Source organism: Anas acuta, chromosome 2, assembly GCF_963932015.1.
Source record: "Anas acuta chromosome 2, bAnaAcu1.1, whole genome shotgun sequence".
Taxonomy (NCBI): Eukaryota; Metazoa; Chordata; class Aves; order Anseriformes; family Anatidae; genus Anas; species Anas acuta.
Window position 1 is genome coordinate 136,338,847 of NC_088980.1, and position 20,020 is coordinate 136,358,866.

General features: G+C 35.3%; 1 protein-coding gene across 8 annotated transcripts in view; it reads left to right on the top strand.

Annotated features, from left to right (window-relative positions):
- VPS13B (vacuolar protein sorting 13 homolog B) overlaps nucleotides 1–20,020 on the top strand; it is a 459,168-nt gene that overhangs the window by 321,854 nt on the left and 117,294 nt on the right. For all 8 annotated transcript variants that reach the window (XM_068672350.1, XM_068672346.1, XM_068672349.1 and 5 more), the window contains one exon: nucleotides 17,371–18,073. In XM_068672350.1, coding sequence (XP_068528451.1) covers nucleotides 17,371–18,073 — 703 coding nt within the window. The remainder of the gene's footprint in view (nucleotides 1–17,370; nucleotides 18,074–20,020) is intronic.

Consider the following 20,020-nt stretch of genomic DNA (forward strand, 5'->3'; position numbering starts at 1 on the left):
CCAAACCTGAAATTGTGGATGCAAAATCTATTTATTTTCCGCTAGGAAAAAACTATTTTTTTTTTCTGACTGATTTTGATGTCCACAGCATACAAATAAAGGGAAAAAATAGTATCTTGTAACCCATAACATTTTAAACACTGTGAATGATTCGGGACCAGTTTCTCAAACAATTAATGTTTTTTGTGCTTATGTAAGGTGCTAAGATGTATGTGCATACCACAATCTCACACAAAATATAGCTGGTAGTGAGATTTACCCAAAACAATAATCTGCAAATAAGTTTGTGAATAATAGGCATGCTTCCAGATCTTCCTTGTATGGACACTACAAAGCATCAAAAATGCTTCAAAATCAAAAGGGATTTTATATTATTAATGAAATGAAAAATACAAATATTTCTTCAGAATACTAAGAAGCTTCTTATCAATAGCATTTAAAGACTTACTACATTTTTTTTGTCTTAATCTACATTACTTGACTACGTGAACCATACCCTATTGTCTCTCCTCTAGGGATTATATTTCTTTTGTCTCATACTACCCTTAACATGGTAGTTTAAAAAAGAGAAATGTTCTGTCCAGTCTCTTTATTAGATAGCCTGCCTAGCAATATTTTGAACATAACTTGTGGATATTATTTTTTATTATCAGTAACTTAAATATTATCGTACTTTCTTATCAAAATAAAGATTGTTTTTAATAACTAAATGGTATGTGAAGTTAATTTAAAACTTTGCTGTTCAAAATCATTTAATGTATGAACCAAAAAATCTGTAGTGTTCCTTACAGAGTTGATAAAAATACTGCTATCAAATAGGTCCAAAATTCAAACTGTTCCTTAAATTACAGAACGTGGAAAAACTCTCATTGGTTAACTTTGTTGTTTTGTTGTTAAAAAATAATAATAAAAAAAAAAACAAACCGTGTATTATGATAGTTCTTCCATAAATCACAAATCCAGTTGACAACAGCAGGTCAAGGGAGATGATTTTCAAAATGTCAAAAAAGAGTGGACAACATGGGCTCAGAATCACCACAAGCTGAATGTGAGAGAGCATGTGCTTGGACTTGCTCACACTGTAGCCATTGAATGTGTCATGGTGATGATTTGCTTAATCGTCTGATGAAGAAACGAAAATTTGAGTGTTAGGTCATACGAAGTATGACCGAGGGCTCTGCATTCTTTGATCCTTACTAATCTTCTCCTTTGAGTCATCTGATGTTGGTATCCAGGAGGGTTTGACTCTCTGACAACATTACCTTTAGACACCACCAGTTACAGTTTCTTCATCACCTTCTTGTTAGTGTGGAAAACTTGATTCTCGACATTAATTGTAAACACATGGACTCTTTTAATTCTCTTGATTTTAAAGTGGAATCATGGTGTGTTTTTTTCCCTTAAAGGGAAGGCCAAGGGATAAAAAGAGAAAGGATAGTGGAAGCAGTAGAGTGCTAATTAAAGTAATTCTTTGTGGACAGTGAGCAATCTTAAGTTTTGAACTTCCCTGTTTTCTTTGAGAGAAGGGTCCTCACTTTTCCCTGACATTCCTTCATGAGAAACATTTTTTTTTCATGTATTTGCATTTGAACCTAATTTTAAAACTATATGAAGCTATCCTGATCCCTCTGTGTATTAGGCTTCCACAAATAATATGTATTATTTTGTGTTCTCAACCAAATTTGAAAAGCGGATTGGAAGTCTTGATGTTCATTTTTTATCTGTTTGTAAAAATCAGGAAAAGGATGGTGAGAAACTAAACCAGGTATTGCCACTGAGTGAAAGCCCTTACTCAGTAGCTGGCAGGAAACACTGTTTGGCCACTTGTGTGGCTTGTGTAATCAGCGTGGTCAGCTTGGGATAAATATGCTCTTTAATTTCATACTGATTTTCATAAGGCCAGGATTTCACTTTAGTACTGCCCTGTATCTTAAGCAATAATCTTTCGTAATTATGAATGCCTTCAAATAGGCATAATCTTTCAGAGTATATTGCTTTTAATCATATTAGCTGCCTTCCCACTTTTTCAAATTTTCTGGCCGGCTGTAGTCTGTTTTCATACTCAGGTAATGCTGCATCATCTGAGACAGCTCAGTGGAATGTTACATCCTGTAACTCATCCCAGAGATTTTGGCAGGAAACAAATGTGGTTATTTTCTCAAAAACTCATGTGCCTGTTCTAGTAGAAATTCAAGAACCTTTCATACAGTTTAAAGAGTGACAAGACTACTTGTATGAATGAAGTTTCTTGTTTATCAGTAGTGTGTTTAAACATAAAAGAGAATCGCCTTCTATTTATTTAAGATCAAAAAGATGCAAAGATGTTCAACAAGTCCAAATTATTACATTGATAGAATTAAGTGGTGTTTACTGGTTCCTCTCAAGTGAATTTGCATGAGTCTGAGCTGCAGCATTATCCTTGGGCCATTTACAACCAGTTTTGTGCTGAGCAGGATTAGCTATAGTTATATTACAGTTTAATAATTTCTATAATGTTTTAAACTGAAAAATAATAATAAAAAAACAATATTCCTTCAATTCAGGGAATTGCCATTGAGTCAATCTCATCTAAATCTGAAAATCTGTGTACTGTAGGACTTTGTAAGATAGGTTTAATTTAATTATAAGGTGAGCCTTGTTTCCTATTCCTACTCATGTTGAAGATCTAAAACCTTGAATTGTAAAAGGAAGCTGTATGAGATAAATGGGTGCCTGCGTATTTTTTTCCAAATATAGAATAACATGAAGATGTGTGTAATATATTAGCACGTTTGAGACATACATGTGCATTGAATTCATGGACAAAATTTGCACTACGTATAACTTCATTTTCTTAGTTTAAGTTGTTCCAGAAATTAGTCTTATTCACTTGCATAGTAATCAGATTTAATCATTTAAATTGCATGAGAGTTTGCTTACATCAGAAAATATTTTAATAAACTTAAAATCCATATAGTTTGACATCTAACGAAGTCTTACTTTCCTTTGAGATAGAGTAACTGTTGACCTCATTGTTTTTTGTTTTGTTTTGTTTTTTTCCATGCGGCTGCTCATAGTTTGCTATTTTATATGATAAATGTAAAATTAATCTTTGTTTGCTGAAGGAAGACGTTTTTCTCTGATATAAAAATATCACTTTGCATTTGTATGTTAATCAGAACAGGGAAAAGCCTAATGTCCTAGTGTATAGCTCCTCTACACAACCAGTAGCTTTAATTTATGTGCAGAAACCCTGAATGTCACAGCCTTTGCTTTTCTTGATCTTTGTGCATGTAACTGAGAAGCAAGTAAGCTGTGGGGAAGGAGCAGAGATGAGGACATTTCAAGTTGTCTTCTTCCCCCCTGTACTTTCAAAGCAGGAAAGTTCCTGTGTTGTTTTTTTTTTTAACAGTTTGAGCACAACACCCATGGATTAACAGATCATCACAGGATCCCCTTTCTTGTTTGGCAATAGTACTATTTTGCTCTGTCAAATGAGGGATCTGAATGTAAATAGCAAGGTCACAAACAAAAATCGCAGGAGCTGGATTAAGTACTTCATCTTGCAAGTCCTAGCTTATTGCTTTGTATCTTTTCCAAACCCTGCAAAGAGACACTTCCCTTTTCTTACAAGCACTTGAGCTTGTTGTGTTTACAGTGTGCCCCCAGTTGAGAAGATATGAAAAGTCTATTAGTGTGCAATACAGTGGGATCCTTACTTCATATTAAAGATGGGACACTATTCTAGAAATGCTGAAAGTGTAGCTAATATGAATTATTCACACTGAATGAAAGGCACAGACTAAAGAGAAAGTAATTTTGAAAACCTGTAAATGGTCCTGCTGCATACTGACTGGTAAATCTGAAATAGGTTCTCATTTCAACTGAGAAAAATTTAATGAGGACTTCTCTCTTGGGAAAGCAAAAAAAAACTTTTTCCCCATCTCTGTTAAAAATACATGTAAGGTTTTTGCATTAGATTCTTGATCTACAATTTCTGTTGAACAAAGTTGTTTTCTTTGCTAGGGTGATTTGTAAGGAGTTCAGATGAAGACAAATAGACTTTTTGCTGGTCCACATATACATGGACATTAACTTGGTTTCTGCGTCATCTTGCTTTTAATGCAGTAAATTTGTGGAACGGCCAATGTTTTTGAAATATAAATGACAGTAGATGTTTACCTTCTGATCATTTTTTGTCATTGGGCTGTTCTATTCATAAAGTTTTAAAAGTAAGCTTGTAGCTTGATAGTTTCAGAGAGAGCGCTAGAAGGGTAACTTTGTGAGATTGCCAATAAAAACCCTTAGCTGGAATAGCTGAATAATACTTGCATCATTTTCCTGGTAGCTTTACCAGGAATCCCACATAGCCACTTGTCGGATGTTTTCCTGAAAATAAACTGGTCTTTGGTTAGGTCAAGGACACTATCAAAATAAAGTCCTTGCCAGTATCTTGAGTCATCGCCATACCCTGTTTCCATTGTTAGGAAGCTTTGTCTCATCATTTGATTTTGTTGCCAAAAACAGCAGAGAGAAATCTTTTTGAAGGGCTGTGCAGTACTTTTTTGATACTTCCTATAAGCAAATGTTTTTATTCTATTAGAAACTTGGGTGCAATTCATGTATTGGGAAAATGCCTTTAAATTTACTTAGCTACTAAGACTCTTCAATGCAGAAATATTTTTTTTTTCAACAAAGTAAATAATAGGCGAGAGACTAAAGTAACCTCACTCTAAAATAAAAAAATCTTAAAAGAAAGGGTCCATTTTGTAGATAGGAAGACAAAACACATAACGAATATTCAAAAGAATGTATGCATGCTTGTAGATGTGCACGCATGCACAATGGAAAATGTGACAAGGCCCACATGTATAGGTCCCGTGGCTTTGATTAGTATGATGAAATCCAGTATTATTTGTGTTCCCATTTAGATAGTAGAGGTAGTTGTCTCACTAACTTGCATTGCAGAGTGGTTTTGGTGAGTATGGAGAAGATTAAAAACCAGGAAAATATTTCCATTTGTACATTTTTGCAGCTGATCAAGTCACCAGTTGCTGTATCAAACAGTGAAATCATAGATTATAATTGTGATAGACTGATATGAGTCATGCATGTGATACTAATAACATCTACTGAATCAAATTCAGGTTTGCAGCCACTTCAAATAGCCCTGAACTTTTTTCTGCAGATAAGTGGCCACAAGTACCTATTCAGAGGGAACAATGTAAAGCCATAGTATGTAGCTCTGGTGTTTCTGCTATGCTAATTAACATTTTTGCTTAATAATCTTCAATGTTAGATTTTTTTTTCTTTAGCACATGTTTCTAGCCAGTATTTCCGACTCATGTTGTTTAATTGACACCGTACCTTCTTCCCGAACTACCTGTGACTCATTGCACGAATCATGACTGAAAGCTTCATTCTGAACTTCTCCTAAGATCTCCATTAACTTTAGCTCTCTCCATCAAAGTATAGGAGTAATAATGACTTGGTAGGGTATTCTTGGAGATGAACAGTGACAACTATTTCAAATTATTGGGAGTGTAGGTAAAATAGAAAGTATGGAAAACTAAACTTGATTAGCAAAGAAGGATGTGGGAGTACTGGTTGACAGCCAGCTAAACGTGAGCCAACAGCGTGCCCAGGTGGACAAGAAAGCCAATGGCATCTTAGCTGGTATGAGAAATAGTGTGGTCAGTGGGACTTGAGAAGTGATTGACCCCTTGTACATAGCACTGGTCAGACCACACCTTGAATATTGTGTTCAGTTTTGGGCCTCTTGCTACAAGAAGGACATTGAGTTGCTTGAGCATGTGTAGAAAAAAGCAATGAAGCTGGTGAAGGGACTAGCAAACAAGACTCATGAAGAGAAGCTGAGGGAACTGGGATTCTTGAGTCTGGAGAAAAGGAGGCTGAGGGGAGACCTCATCACTCCATACAACTACTCGAAAGGAGGATATAGTGAGGAGGGTGTCAGTCTCTTTTCTCAGGTGACAAGTGATAGGATGTGAGGGGAATGTCTAAAGTTGCATTAGGGGCGTTTTAGATAGGATATTGGAAGAATTTCTTCACAGAGAAGGTAGTAAAGCATTGGAATGGGCTGCACAGGGAAGTGGTGGAGTCCCCATCCCTGGAGGTATTAAAGAGATGTGTGGATGTGGCACTGAGGGACAGGGTTTAGTGATGGGAAGGTCAAGTTGATGGTTGTTTTTGGTGATCTTGAAGGTCTTTCTCAACCTAGAGGAGTCTATGATTCTAAAAATCTATTGGCTTTACTGAGTGGGTATTCTGCCTACAGATTTCATCAAACTCATCTGAAGAGCACTGAATTAATGTAGTACTTCAGCAAGTCAGGCATCTTCTTTTCACGTAGCTATAGGTGTAATTAAGTATTTGTCTGGACTAGTTCACCAGTGATCTTGCAGTAAGTTGTATCTCTTCTTTGGTTTCCCACTGGAACGTGCAATTTGGTTTCCAAAATTCTGCCGATAAAGGTCAGTCACTTTTGGTGATTCTTAGACTTCCAAAACATGGAGAGAAGAGAGGAAAAATGATTCGGAATCACAAATGACATTTTTGCCAATCTGTTGTTGTCTTTCACTGGGATATGGTCACCTAGCTGATCTACATGCTTTTGAAAATCTCGTTGTTTCATAAAATTGGTTCTATCTGGCAATAAGGCGTTTTTCCCAAATAAATGTTTATTACACATAGAACACGTGATTTTTACCTATTAATGTTTATTGGATCTTTGGTGTTCATACAAAGTAATTTCTCAATAGGCTGGTTTGAGCTGAGTACCTCTCTATTTGTCCAAGCTTGTCCATGATAAAGCTCCCCCCAAATAGCATGGGGATTTATGCCAAAGATCAGTTTGGACCAGCTAACAAAATAATATATGTCAGAAATGTAGCTTTTATAAATTGCACATTCTCACTGTATTCTCCTTGTATTTTTCAGCAAGCAAAGAAATATGATTAGTTACAGTAGCAGATTCCCCAGGTTCTTACATGCTGCAGTCTGATAGAGAATTTTCCAGTAGGTACTGTAAAATTGAAAACCAATTTTAAAATAAAAACTATACATTTTGTAATATATATTTGAATATATAATTTAAATATGAGTACATAATAATGCTTATCTCTGTAAGCATTTAAAGCTTGTTAGTATTTATGAAGTAACTCAAGCAGAACATTGATCTCTTATGTGTTGTGTGTTTTTTTTTGTTCCGTTCATTTTTATGCTTCTCCTTAACTTTTATTTTGCTGGAGATGAAAGATTTGAGTAAAAGGAGTTCATAGCTGTGTCATACCACTGCATATACTGTAGGTTTAGTATCTTAAAAAAGGCTTTAGAGACAAACAGTAAATGTTAAGATACCTCCTCCAAGACTGCTTTTGATAAAATGTTCTATAGCAGTACAGTAAAAGATGAACATTTTAAATTACATTCATAAAAGTCATTTCTTACCATGTGTTCAATAAATAACGCAGTTTTGTCCATTTTTTTTGTGCAAGCTGTTTGGAGATTCCTGAAAAAGAACCATCCAGAGCTTGCTTGCTTGCTTTTCAAAGGTTACTCTTTCAGTAATACACATGAAAACCAACAGCTTAAAAATTGTCTTTGGAAAGGAGTACCTTGTATAATGGAAGATACAGTGGAAGAGTTGGAGGCTATTTGGAATGCTAGCTTTAAGGCAGCACCTCACAAATATTTTGAAAGTATGGATCATGGTCATATTGGTTTTATATTGTGTGCATTTACAGCAGTGCATATTTTCTACATGGCCACTGCAGCAGTTGCATAACTGAGCAATAATACTTGGAATCGTATTTAAGAATACGTATTTTAATAAACTTCCACAACTAGGAAAAAAGAGAAGAAAACAGCAGTTCTTAGTGAAGGAACAGAAACTTTATGGACCAAAATTAGAAAAATTCTTTTTATGAAAAAAAACAGTGTATATAAATAATGTTGAGTAATAATCTGAAGTCTTTTTATATCCATCTATATAATATAATATACCGTAATAATACCATATAGAAGTAGATAAAGGCCAAAAGTGTTTTTCAGTGAGAGAACCAGACTTGTATGTGTACTGTAGCCCATTTCTTTTCTTTCATGTCATCACCAGCCCACTGTTAGATGGTTCCAATGAAATCTTAGCACTGCAGTTAGAAGCTTTGAAAATGGCAGACTACTGCAGGATGTCTTTAGTAATAATTCTCAGTTGATTTTCCAGTAAAGTATATAGTCAAATCTCAGCATAATTTGAGCTCTGGGCACTTTGAAGCCAGCTTCCTAGCACTGAGGAGATGAGGGCACTTGGAAGACTGCCAGACTCGATCAGTCAGAAAAACCTGAAGGTGTAGTTCTGTGTATTTACCTCTCCTGAAGTGGGCTTACAAGGGTTGTGTTTCTCACCTCTCATTCCTGCTCCAATACTACAATTGTTTGGTATTTTTTAATTATTTTTAAGTTCAGAGGACACCACTTAGGGTGTAATTTTGAGGCTAATTGAGTGATTCCAAACTGGACTGCCACAATCGATCTTTCTCCTCTTGAGATAAAATACAATGAGCCAGTGCCCAGAATATAACATACCAAAAACAAATACCTTTTTTTTCCCTGTTTTTTTTTTTTTTTCTGGGATTATTTTGGGTGCTTCAAGACCCAGAACCGGCTGTTTTACACAGCCATAGCAAGCACAAATGAGGAGACACAAAATCAGTCTTTCATGGCATTGTACACGGAGGCCATGACAAAAACCTTGCTAAAAATGAGAATAATTTTTGATGGCCTAGATCAAATTAACTGTATTCTGGAACTCTCAATTTCCTGGTCTTCAGTTCATATGGCACTTCATGTGCTTTACTTCCCCATGAAGTCTTTTTGTAAGGTACTCTACACAAATTGAAACATGATTTAGTCAAACATTGGGCTAGGTACAAGTGTATCTGGCTTGATACGTGAGATGTAACAACCTTAAAAAAAAAAAAACATTAAGGGAAAAAAAGATAATTTTCCAGACATCTGGAAGCTTTAAAACCTTAGGCACTCAACATCCCAGCATACGTTTCAGTGAGCAATCGTGTGCCAACAGTTGGATATTTCTCACTGGAGATTGCTGTACTGTGGATTTTTCAGCTTGTGGCATGTAGGCTGACTCAGTCTGACATTACTGGAAATAATGTGGAAGGAAGTTTGTTGACTTGGGCAACATTTGTACATAACGTCTTCTGATCTTCTGTGATTTTAGTTATTTTAATTGTCTGTAGGATGTTCAAAACATATAGAGGCTCTAATATATCTGAAGAAAAAAAATATAGCATATGATTTGGGGGATAGTTTGTTTAGCTGTATGCTTATTTGATTAAGGGTCTGCAGGTAGAATCTATGTTATGATAGCCAACTAGTAAGTTACTTTACTGTGTTACAGTAATGACTAATTTCATTGTTCATACACTCATTCATTCTATCCTAGAAAACAATGCTTAAATTAGCATCCTGAGGTTTTGTTGAATCCTGCTTTGAATCACTGCTATGGTATTTGGCATCTAGTCCTACATCTTTTCATTCGAACATTGAATAGTAGTTAATGGCAGAATATTCCAATTTACTCCAGTGGGAGTAAATAACTTTGTTATACTTCTCATCTCCGGATGTCCTAACACTGAATCATCAGATATTTCCATACTTAGAATTCTAAAATGATATAAATTCTTGAATTTAAAACTCGTTCATCGAGTTCTTACTTTATACATCCTCATCACATAGGAAAGTTTTTGACCCATGATAGAACACCTGGTCAAGAAAACATCAGTGTGTAGGACCCAGGATTTTTGCACCTAATCCCACTCAGTCCCACTGTGATTTCCCAGGACTGGTTAGTGGCAACACCACTTATAACGATCCCACCACAGGCTTGGTTGTTATGTTGTTGTTATTACAATGTACTTAGGCACACCAGTGAATGTGAGTTAATTCAGCCTTGTGACATTTTCAGTTAGGTTGATGAAACAAAGTTCTTTCTACAAGATTAGATCAATGCTAAACCACAATTTAGTTCTGTGATCTTTCTACGTAAAAATGTGGTCTAAAACTGTGACTGGTGCAATTACAGCCTTATATTGAAATCTTAATAGTGAAATGGTAGAGAATGTCATGCAAAATCAAGCTGACATTTCAAGTATTTTATTTAAAACTTGTCGGAGTGAGGTATACAAGCAGACTACCATGAAAAATATTGTTTCTTGGCCTTAACCAAAAAAAGAATGTGCAAAAATAAGCAAACACTAATCATTTGTAAAGTAAATATGTATATTCATTGTAATCCAGATGCTTTTCATGTAAAGGCAAAGATATGAACTTAAAAATTATATGAAACTACATTTTCAAAAATAACACAAAAAATAATACTTTTAGTAAAAATATTAAGGAAAAAAATACTGTTTGACAAAGAATTCTGGCAGATTTCAGTCTCGTCTTTTCAATTTGAAAATGTGCCTTCAAAAAAAATAAAAGAAAAAAAAAGTAATTGAACACAAAATTGAACACAAACTTCTTCCTGGCCTTTAATAGTATAGCATAATAAGCATACTGTTCGTATTAAGATTAAAAATGTAATTCTGTTGGAGTTAGGAAGGATTTAGCATTTGCATATAACCATGTTAAAATTGGAACATTTAGCACAGCTTTGATTTATGAATATTTGGATCAGTGTTTAACAGAATGTAGCCTCTTACTTTAGTTTTGAAGAGCTGGAAAAGCATTACACAAGCTGTGAAGCTGTGTTGTATTGTTCCTAGCCATCACATCTTTCACATAATTCATGCAGTATTATGAAAACTAAAATTGAAAATTCCTGTCAGGAAGAGTTCTGTAGGCCTGTGAGACCATAAACAGCATTACACTTAAAATTCATGTCATTTATTTTGCAGCAAATTCTGATTAAAAAGAAAATTATTTAGTGAAAAAAATAAATTGACTTTTATATGAAATAAACTGTTTTTAAAATTTCTGATATTTTTGTTGCATCATTTTGACTTTATTTATTAGTTCCCTTTTTGTAGGAGTGTTTTGGATTCAGCACTCTTTCTGCATTGTTACATTGATACAAGTACAAGCAAGTTGCCTATATTAAACTGCAGGACTGAAGTTTTAATTTAAAACTTAAGAGCAACTTTATTAGACCAGAAGAAGTAATTTAGTAGTCCAAAATGTTTTTATGTGTGTGTTTCATTATATTTTCCATGTGAGATTAATATGTCAGTTTAAAAACTAACTTTGATAGTGGTCAGAATTATAGTCATTCGTATAATTCATATTCAAATCAAAACAGAATTGTTCAGTAGAACAAAGTGGTAAACAAGTTAGCAAAGAAAATAAAAATAGATCTATAGAAAACAACGGTACATCAAATAAATTCATATGCTGTTGGAGAATCTTTGATGAAGTAGATGAAGAATGTAGAATAAATCCAGAAGGAAAATACACAGTGTTTTCTTCTTAATTCCAGTTTAAGCACAACAGGAAAATAATAAAATAAAATAAAATAAAATAAAATAAAATAAAATAAAATAAAATAAAATAAAATAAAATAGGAATGGTCATTTTTTTGTAGCTTAGGCAGGATTTTTATTTCCATGAAAATACTACTACTTTTTAGCAAGAGAAATAAAACTAGGTCATATGTCACAGTGATGTACCAGATGTGATTGGCACTTTGATTCTGTGGTTTCACACTTGTGACTCTTTCCATAATTTATGTAATGTGAAGAATGATCTCATGATTGGCTGAAGGTTTTTGATCAGAGTTAAGGAATGGCTATGCTGAAGGCTGGAAATTTTACTTCAATAGTGCCATTATATAACCATAATTAATATGAGAAGCTGGAAAAATTATGCAGATGTAGATGGTTTTGATCTAGAGCAGTTGCACTTCCAAAGATTATATTGCTTACGTTTGATCCATTAATTAGAGAATTAGTCTGTAAAGTGCAGTAAAGTACCAGTAAAAGAAAATAAAACTGGTAGAAATGTTTACAGTGAAACTGCATGTGTTTACATTTGTTATTGTTGAAAACTCCAGAAAGATTACGAAAATGAAAATATAATGAAAAACGTCAATTGTAAAACACCGTTCTCTGATTTGGAAAATGTGTTAATTATTGGTCTAAAATATTAGTTTGTGTGTTTACCTTGATAATTTTGCTGCCTCTCTTCATGGATTGAAACTTTCAAGACATGTCTCTGCTATCTGAAGACTTTCATCAGAAATAGAAAATAAATAAGGATTACCTGGCTATGGTTGCACTAACCTAATGGGACTGCTCACCAATTTTGCTAAGTAAATCTGTTTATTTACCATAGATTTTAAGATGTGCTTCTCAGTGTGTGTTCTACAGGACATGCTATTTCCACACTCTCTCCCTAGATAGATATATATGTCATATGCCCTATTGAACTCAAGGGGTTAAGCTAGTAAAGTTACCTATCTCAACACATGAAAAGGAAGAATTAGCCGCAGTTCCCTAGCTACTAGTGTAGCTTTCAACACCTTTCCTACGGTGTCTAGTATTGATAGGATATATAACTGTGAAAAGACGAGAAAATGCACTGAAGTGATCTAAGTAAACTATCATCTTGACATGTTTTTTCTAGCTATTGAAAACCTTTCCATATTGCAACTCATTCTGACAGTGAAACTGTAGAATTCCTCTGATTTAAGTACCATCTGGTTATGCTCAAAGCTTTAAAGCTATTATCTCAGCATAAAATTTCAGCGTCCTATACTTTTTTCTTCGCCAAACTATCCATTTTTAAGCCACAAATATTTTTCCAGTCCTTTCAGATTTTATCTAAAAGTATATTTTAACAGTATTTAAATAGTTCTTAAACAATAACAATTTATCTTGATAGATGACATGCTGTGTTTTTTCATTTTATTTTAATTAGCCATTGTGGAACCAAATTCCCTTTTGTTTTACTCCTTTGAATACTGTTTAATTACAGTTATCATGCCAAATATCTTAAAGGTTATTTTACCAATACAGTTTCATTTAACATAAGCCATGTGGAATCAATAGTCCTGTTTCCTAAAGTGAATGCTTGGAAAATCTTACATTCATATGTTAAGAGTACACATCCTTTCCTCATTAGTTGGAAAGTACAGGGATTTTGGCACAGGTTCTGTGTGGAAGCATTGTGCAGCTTTTATATGGATTTTGTTTTTAGCCTTTGATGACACTGTTTAGAATAGGAAGTATCTAATAAGTAAAGCATTTTGTCTAATGTGCTGCCAGTGTGTTTAATATATGCCTGGAGGTCTGAAACATTATCTTCTCCACTACAGTAATATGCATTTAATTCTCTGAAAGCAGAAGGTCGAACTTTTAAAAGGGACTCAAAGTACATTTTCAACTAAAATAATTTAAAACACATGGGATAGGGGACCAGAGTAATGTACAGTTGGTTTTTATGGTTTAATCATGATCATGTTAATGCACACCAGTAGCTAATTAAAGAAAACTTTTATTGTTCATTTTAAATGGGTTATGTAAAGAGTAAGAGAATTGATATAATACAGCCCAATGATAAATGTTACCATTACATTTGCTAACAGCAAGCTGATATTGCTGTTCTTGACATCTTTAAAGTATTGGCCCATTTATTCCATAATAAAGCAAAAAATCTTTTTGGAGGAGTTATCCTGAGAGTCATACCCTCTCATCTCCAATCCCATACCTAAATGATGCCCAGGTTTATTATTAGGCATACTTTCAGGTTTACTGTGAAACCTGGGAGAAGGCTCGATGCTTACCGAGCAGAAATCGATACAAAAAAGTTCCAGTGGTACTTCTGCACCTTTATTTTGTACAGAGTAATATTATTAAAAAGCTGTCTAGCAAATCATCCCTCACTTGTTCCAACCTTTATAATATGTGTGGTAAGAGAATACGTAAGTCAAAGTTTAATTGTTGGGCTGGGTGGCATGGAAAATTGCAATAGGATATGGTGCTTTTTACCTTTTGGGCACTGGTTCATATTGCATGCTACTTTGTACTGAGCAGAAGTTACCATCTGACTGCTGTTCAGTGACCTGTGTGAATTGATTTGGGGGTCCCAGTCATTCTTTTAGTTGAATGTCCACAGAACAGGAAACTCAGCAGTTGGGACCAATTAGCACCCTTGCAGTAGACTGAGAGTAGTCAGAGAAACTAACTGAGGTCTGAATGGGGATGAGCTACTTTCCTACCTTCCTTGAGGTGCTTCACACAGAGGAGCACATTTAATAGATGCTTAGTTATAAAACAAGGCAGAAGAAAAGAACTAGGGTTGAAGTCAAATATTACATATTGTGAGAATAGATGATCCATTCAGAAAACAGAAGTAGGATGCTTTCTCCCTTCACTCAGTCATATGTATGCAATGCTTTTCTCTCTGGAAAATCACCATTTAGTGGCTGACATTCTATTTTCAATCCTTCTGGCAAAGTCAGGTATAACTTAAATGTCAGTTATCTGTAGAAATTACTCCTGCATAGAGGAAAACAAGATGTATATTTCTCTGCAGAACTATAGTTTCTAAGAAGATTTTTCATAGTGCTGAATGGAAGGCTTTGGAGTAACGAAGAACTTCTGAGTTTAACAGTATAAACCCTCTACTTCATTTCAGGCAGTATTTCCATGAAATGATGGCAAGAGCATTCCACAGCTCCATCCCTTCTGCCTTTTGCATGCCCTCAATGCATGAACGATAAAACCATCTATGCCATTTTGAAAGTACCATCAGTACAAGATACGGGGAAAGCCCTTCATGGTTTACCAAACAGAGAGGCTGAGGTGTAAATAGTCTAACCTTGCTAGGATATCAGGAGAGGTCATGGTTTCTTGGCTTATAACGTTGTAATTCATTAGAATGGTTTCCAGTTATTTTTACAGAGGCTGCATTAAAAGTGGTATCACTTTTACAAGTCAGTGATATGAGTCTGTCATAGAAATCAGCCACAAGGAAGTTTATTGGTTATTTGAAAAATATGTACGTGAGTGAATCTGAAAAGATTGTAACCAGAGCTGGCAAAAACCTTTTCAAAGAAAATCTCAGCTAGTTAATGGTTCTGTTTTAGGATTTCCTTTGTAATATTTTCTTTAGTATGGCCATGCCTTTAAAGAAATAGAGGGGGAGGGTTTGCTCCCTTTGTTTCAGAAAGCACAATGAAAAGGAACCTTTAGAAAAGCAGCTTTTCTTTAACTCCCACTGCCACCTATTTTTGACAGTAAATGTAGAACCTACATTTACTGCTGTATAAAGACTAAAGTTTGAAGAAATTCAGTAATCACTGCCCTTCATTTCTGTAGTTGCTGATAAGTTTTGTAAGTTCTTTGAATTCATGCTTACATTTTTCAAATAGAAGTTAAGGTATGTTTTACCCTAGTTTATATCTCCCTTTTCAAAGATTCTTTATAGTAGAAAAGACAAAAAGAAACTGTTGAAGTAGGCCCTGGGAAAAAAATAAATAAATAAATAAATGAAATCATTGAGTCACACTGGCAGCCAAAAAAAAAAAAAAAGGCAAAATACTGGACATATTCAGTTTGGAGATGGAGAGCAAGATATAAGGCATTGTTTTGCTGCTATATAAAACTGTAGTGCTCCTGTTTGGGCTCCTTTATCTAACTCCACTATGCACTATTTCAGAAGTGCATAGTGGAGTTAGATAAGTCAGAGAGAGGAAACTAAAACAAATAAAGGTGCTGGAGCAGCTGCTTTGTGAAGAGATACCCAAAAGGCTGGGACCCTACTGTCCTGAGAGGAGAAGGTTGAGGGGGGATACGATCAATCTTTACAAAGTCATAATGGCACTGACAAAGCTGACTGTGAAACAGTTGTTCAAATCCTACACTACAAAAACTTGGGGACATGCAATAGAACTAGTGGGAGATTGGTTTAAACTGAATACAAATTTTGAAATTTGCTGCCCCAGAAGCTTGTGGAGGCCAGACAGTGTCAGCGTATTCAGAAAGGAGGTGGATGAATCATCACAAGAAGTCCAGAAAGTGTCACTAGAAGGACTACACAGGCATGTACCCACTGGCATCCCAAATGCAGCAGCTGTGGATGCTTAGGGAGTAGAAGGGGAACAAATTGTAGTAAGTGGCCAGCATCCCGTCTCTCTCAATAGGGTCTCCTCCTAGCACTGTCAGAAACGGCGTACTGTGCTGGGTGGGTCATGCATCTGAACGAGTTGGGCATTTCTTACGGCAACTTTTTTGCTAAGTGGAACAGAAACATTTCTTCTGGGCAGCACAGATAGAAATGCTAGTAATTCTGTGGAAGCTCTCCATGGTAATGCATGACTCTAAAGTCCACGTGAATCACAAGAGTTGGTCTTCCATCATCATTACTGTGATTATTATTGCTATTGAATTTATGCATTTTTTTTCTTTCCAAATTTTTTTGCATATATGCTCCCCACTTTGTCCTCAAGTTCTTTGTAGGATTTCTACTTGTTTCAGCAGCAGTATTTGCAAGTGTATCCTGTTCCTGGATAGTAAGCTCTGCAAATTAGTTTTGTTTCATTGGTTTATTTCTTACAATAGAAGTTATTTTAAGTGTTTATTCAGTGGTGTGTGTTTTGTTTTTGAAATATTTCTATATGCAATGATTTCTCACCTGAAGCCCTGTGGATGTCACAGCCAAGGTTATGCTTGGTGAGCCTTGATAAGCTGAGAGCTCAGACTCCATCACAGAGGCAGTCTATAGATATTGTGTGATGTTTCCTTCAACTTTGGTGTTCAATGTAAGTTAGCTGTTATTTCCATAACTCTAAGAAAAATACTAATTCTACAACATAATATTTACACTTTTCAGCTTACAATTTCTATTTTATCTTTTTGTCATTTTGCAGTAGGTTAATATTGCTATCTCTTTTGTGTTGTCACAGTAAAACATTTTAGTGCCAAAGAAGACTTCTTGAGCATCAGTGCTCAAAACTATTTCAAAATGCTCAAAAATAGTTATAACTAGGCTTTTTATTTGCGATGTATTCTTTTACAGAGATATGGTTTCATATTAATCTTTATATTTCTTGTAGAATCTTTAGCATATAAGGAACCATTTAGAAAAAAATGAATTGGAAGCCTAGAAATCTTTATTTTTTTTCCTTCACATGTTCTTTTGGCACTTCATCTGTTGTGAGTCATCATTTCATTGGAACAGACACCTGCTGTGTTTTCATGAGTGATTACTCTGTTAAAGTTAACTTGGCAGATATTTTTTTTATAATTCTCTTTTTTGACATCATGTTTATATAGTGATTGTTTGCTGCCACTGAAATGGAAACAGTTGGGATATGGATATCATAAGCTAATATAATATTTTCCTTTGCAGGTTTCCAAACAAGAGCAGAAAAAAATGGACGTGTCTGATGGGGGAACAGTTGAGACTTCTTCACGTTACAGTGGAGCACAGGACAGTGGAATTGGCAGTGACAGCGTTAAGATCAGAATCGTTCAGATCGAGCAGCACAGTGGCACCAGCCAGCACCGCATTGCCCGTCCCTCCCGCCAGTCTTCCATTGTGAAGAACCTCAATTTCATCCCTTTTGACATTTTTGTTACAGCAAGCCGGATCTCCCTGATGACTTACTCATGCACTGCCTTACCTAAACCAAAATCACCACAAGAGCAGAAAGATGGTGAGAAAATAAGCAAAAGCTCCTTGAACCTTCCAGAAGCAGGCTCAGGTAGCAGCCATGATACCAAGAAGCCCAGTCAGCCAGGCATTTCCTCCGTCACAGCAGATGATCTTTTGAACAGCAACGTTCCCCCATCTACTGGAAGAAAAACAGGTCTTTTGTCACTGGAAAGTCTGCATGCTTCCACCAGGTCATCTGCTCGACAAGCCCTGGGTATAACTATTGTTCGGCAGCCCGGTCGCAGGGGAACTGGTGACATCGAGCTGCAACCATTTCTCTACCTCGTTGTGTCACAGCCCTCTGTGCTCCTCAGCTGCCACCACAGAAAGCAGAAGGTAGAAATATCAGTGTTTGATGCCGGTCTTAAGGGAGTAGCCTCAGACTACAAGTGTACAGGTAAGATCATTTAACATTCGTTCCTGGGTATAAATGTCAAAATAATCACACTTCTGAAAGTTACTGGGGTGGCGGAAGAGAAAACAACTGGTGGACTTCTGGGACATCTTTAGAATTCAATCGGTAAATAATTCATTTTTTAAGGATTACACACCACAGCTAAATCAATCGAGTGTGAAAAACGTTTGAAATTAATTAAGATCAAACCTTTCAGCAAACATTTCTTCACGTTCCTCAATATTACTTTCTCCGCGCCAGACTGTCATAGGGACTGTTCCATTACTTCAGCTTCTTAGTGTTTTCTGCAGAAGAGTAGTAAGACAAACAGATTTCTTAAAAAAAAAAAAAAAAAAAAAAAAAAAAAAAGGCATAAAAAGGCATTTCATAAGGCTGAGTATCACAGAATTTCCCCAAATTAAAATACTGATAAAATTTAAAGAAAGACATTTTAGAAGCACCTGGTGTTTTGATCATAATCTATAAGAAAATTATAGTGATCTTCCAAGGCATCTAATGATGTCATTTATTTTAAGTTTTCATTCAGCTGGGGTATAGGTTTTTTATGAATTTATTTTTTTTCTCTTTTCACTTAATATGCAGAGTTTATAATAAGAAAGACCAGAATAACTGTTTAGTGGAAAAATTCTGAACAATTATTTTTCTGTCTTATGTGTACTAATGAAGAGAGAAATCAAATGATTGCAATTCATTTGTCTGACAGCCAGTACTCAGTATAAGAATTTAATGAGATGCATCATTACTCTACAAACTGTTACGAAAAAAAAAAAAGAAAAAAAAAACACGAAAAGTGTACCTGAGGATGCAGGAATTTGATGAAAAAAATAGCTAGAGAAGGTTTTCTTTGTGTTTTGTTTTTTTTTTTTTGTTCTTTTTTAAGTTGTTTACTGAATGACAGTTGTAGATAAAAAACATCACTAGTTTTTTCATGCCAAATTTCATACAGCACACCAGTTATATAAAGTATAATATCTTTTTTATGCAGCCATACTGAATCTCTACTGAGTGAGATTGTATAGATTGTATCTTTTGAAAATTGGGATTAAAGCCATGTGTTTGGACTAATAGATGCCATTAAAGACTAATAAATGCTATTTTTGATAAATCTTAACTTCTTCCAGAAATCTGAGTGATTGTGGAACTTTTAATGGGATTAAACAGTGAGGAAGAGTAGACAGCTGGAGAGAAAATACTTAAAATAGAGAGAAGAAAACATGGCAGAGAATGCATCTTTTATCAGTCCTCCATTTTCATCTTCCTTTGTTTTTGCTATTCTGTCTTGAGAGAAACATAGATGTGTCATGAGTTTGATTTACTTCAGATTCCCATCTTTATTTGTTAAATACCATATAAAAGATTATCATTGTGATAATTAATACGAAAAGAATTAGCAAATCAATTAACAGCGCAAAGCTTGAAGGGCAGTGGGAGTAGTTGTAAGTTTAAGATCACAACTTCATGAAGTCACTGCTTCATTTTCATGTCTGAGACACTCAGATGTGTCCTTGTACGAGCTGCTGTTGCATTACCAATAAACTGGGCAAAGTTCTTGCCATTCAGCTGCTACTGTTAACTTCCAAAGCCTTTTGCTACCTTTGGACCTATGGGAGCAATAAAGCAATAAAGTCTTCCTACAAATTGAAGGTGGGTCAGAGAGCACAGAAGCATGGCAAGAAGTTTAAGTAGTAAAGATGATAGAAACATACGGCCTGAGGGGTCCTAGCTCACCAGCTAGAGAGCTGGAAAGGTCTTCTTGGAGAACCAGAGATTAGTCCTACATGGGTCTCATCCTTTTCTTTGGCTTTTTGTCTTTGTGTCGGGCAAAGGTGAAACAGTGTGGAGGTGGGAATCAGACACGACGTGAACGCAGAAGTTCTGGTCTCATCCTGCTGCTTTTGTGGGCAGTAATAAATACTTAACTCGTGTATC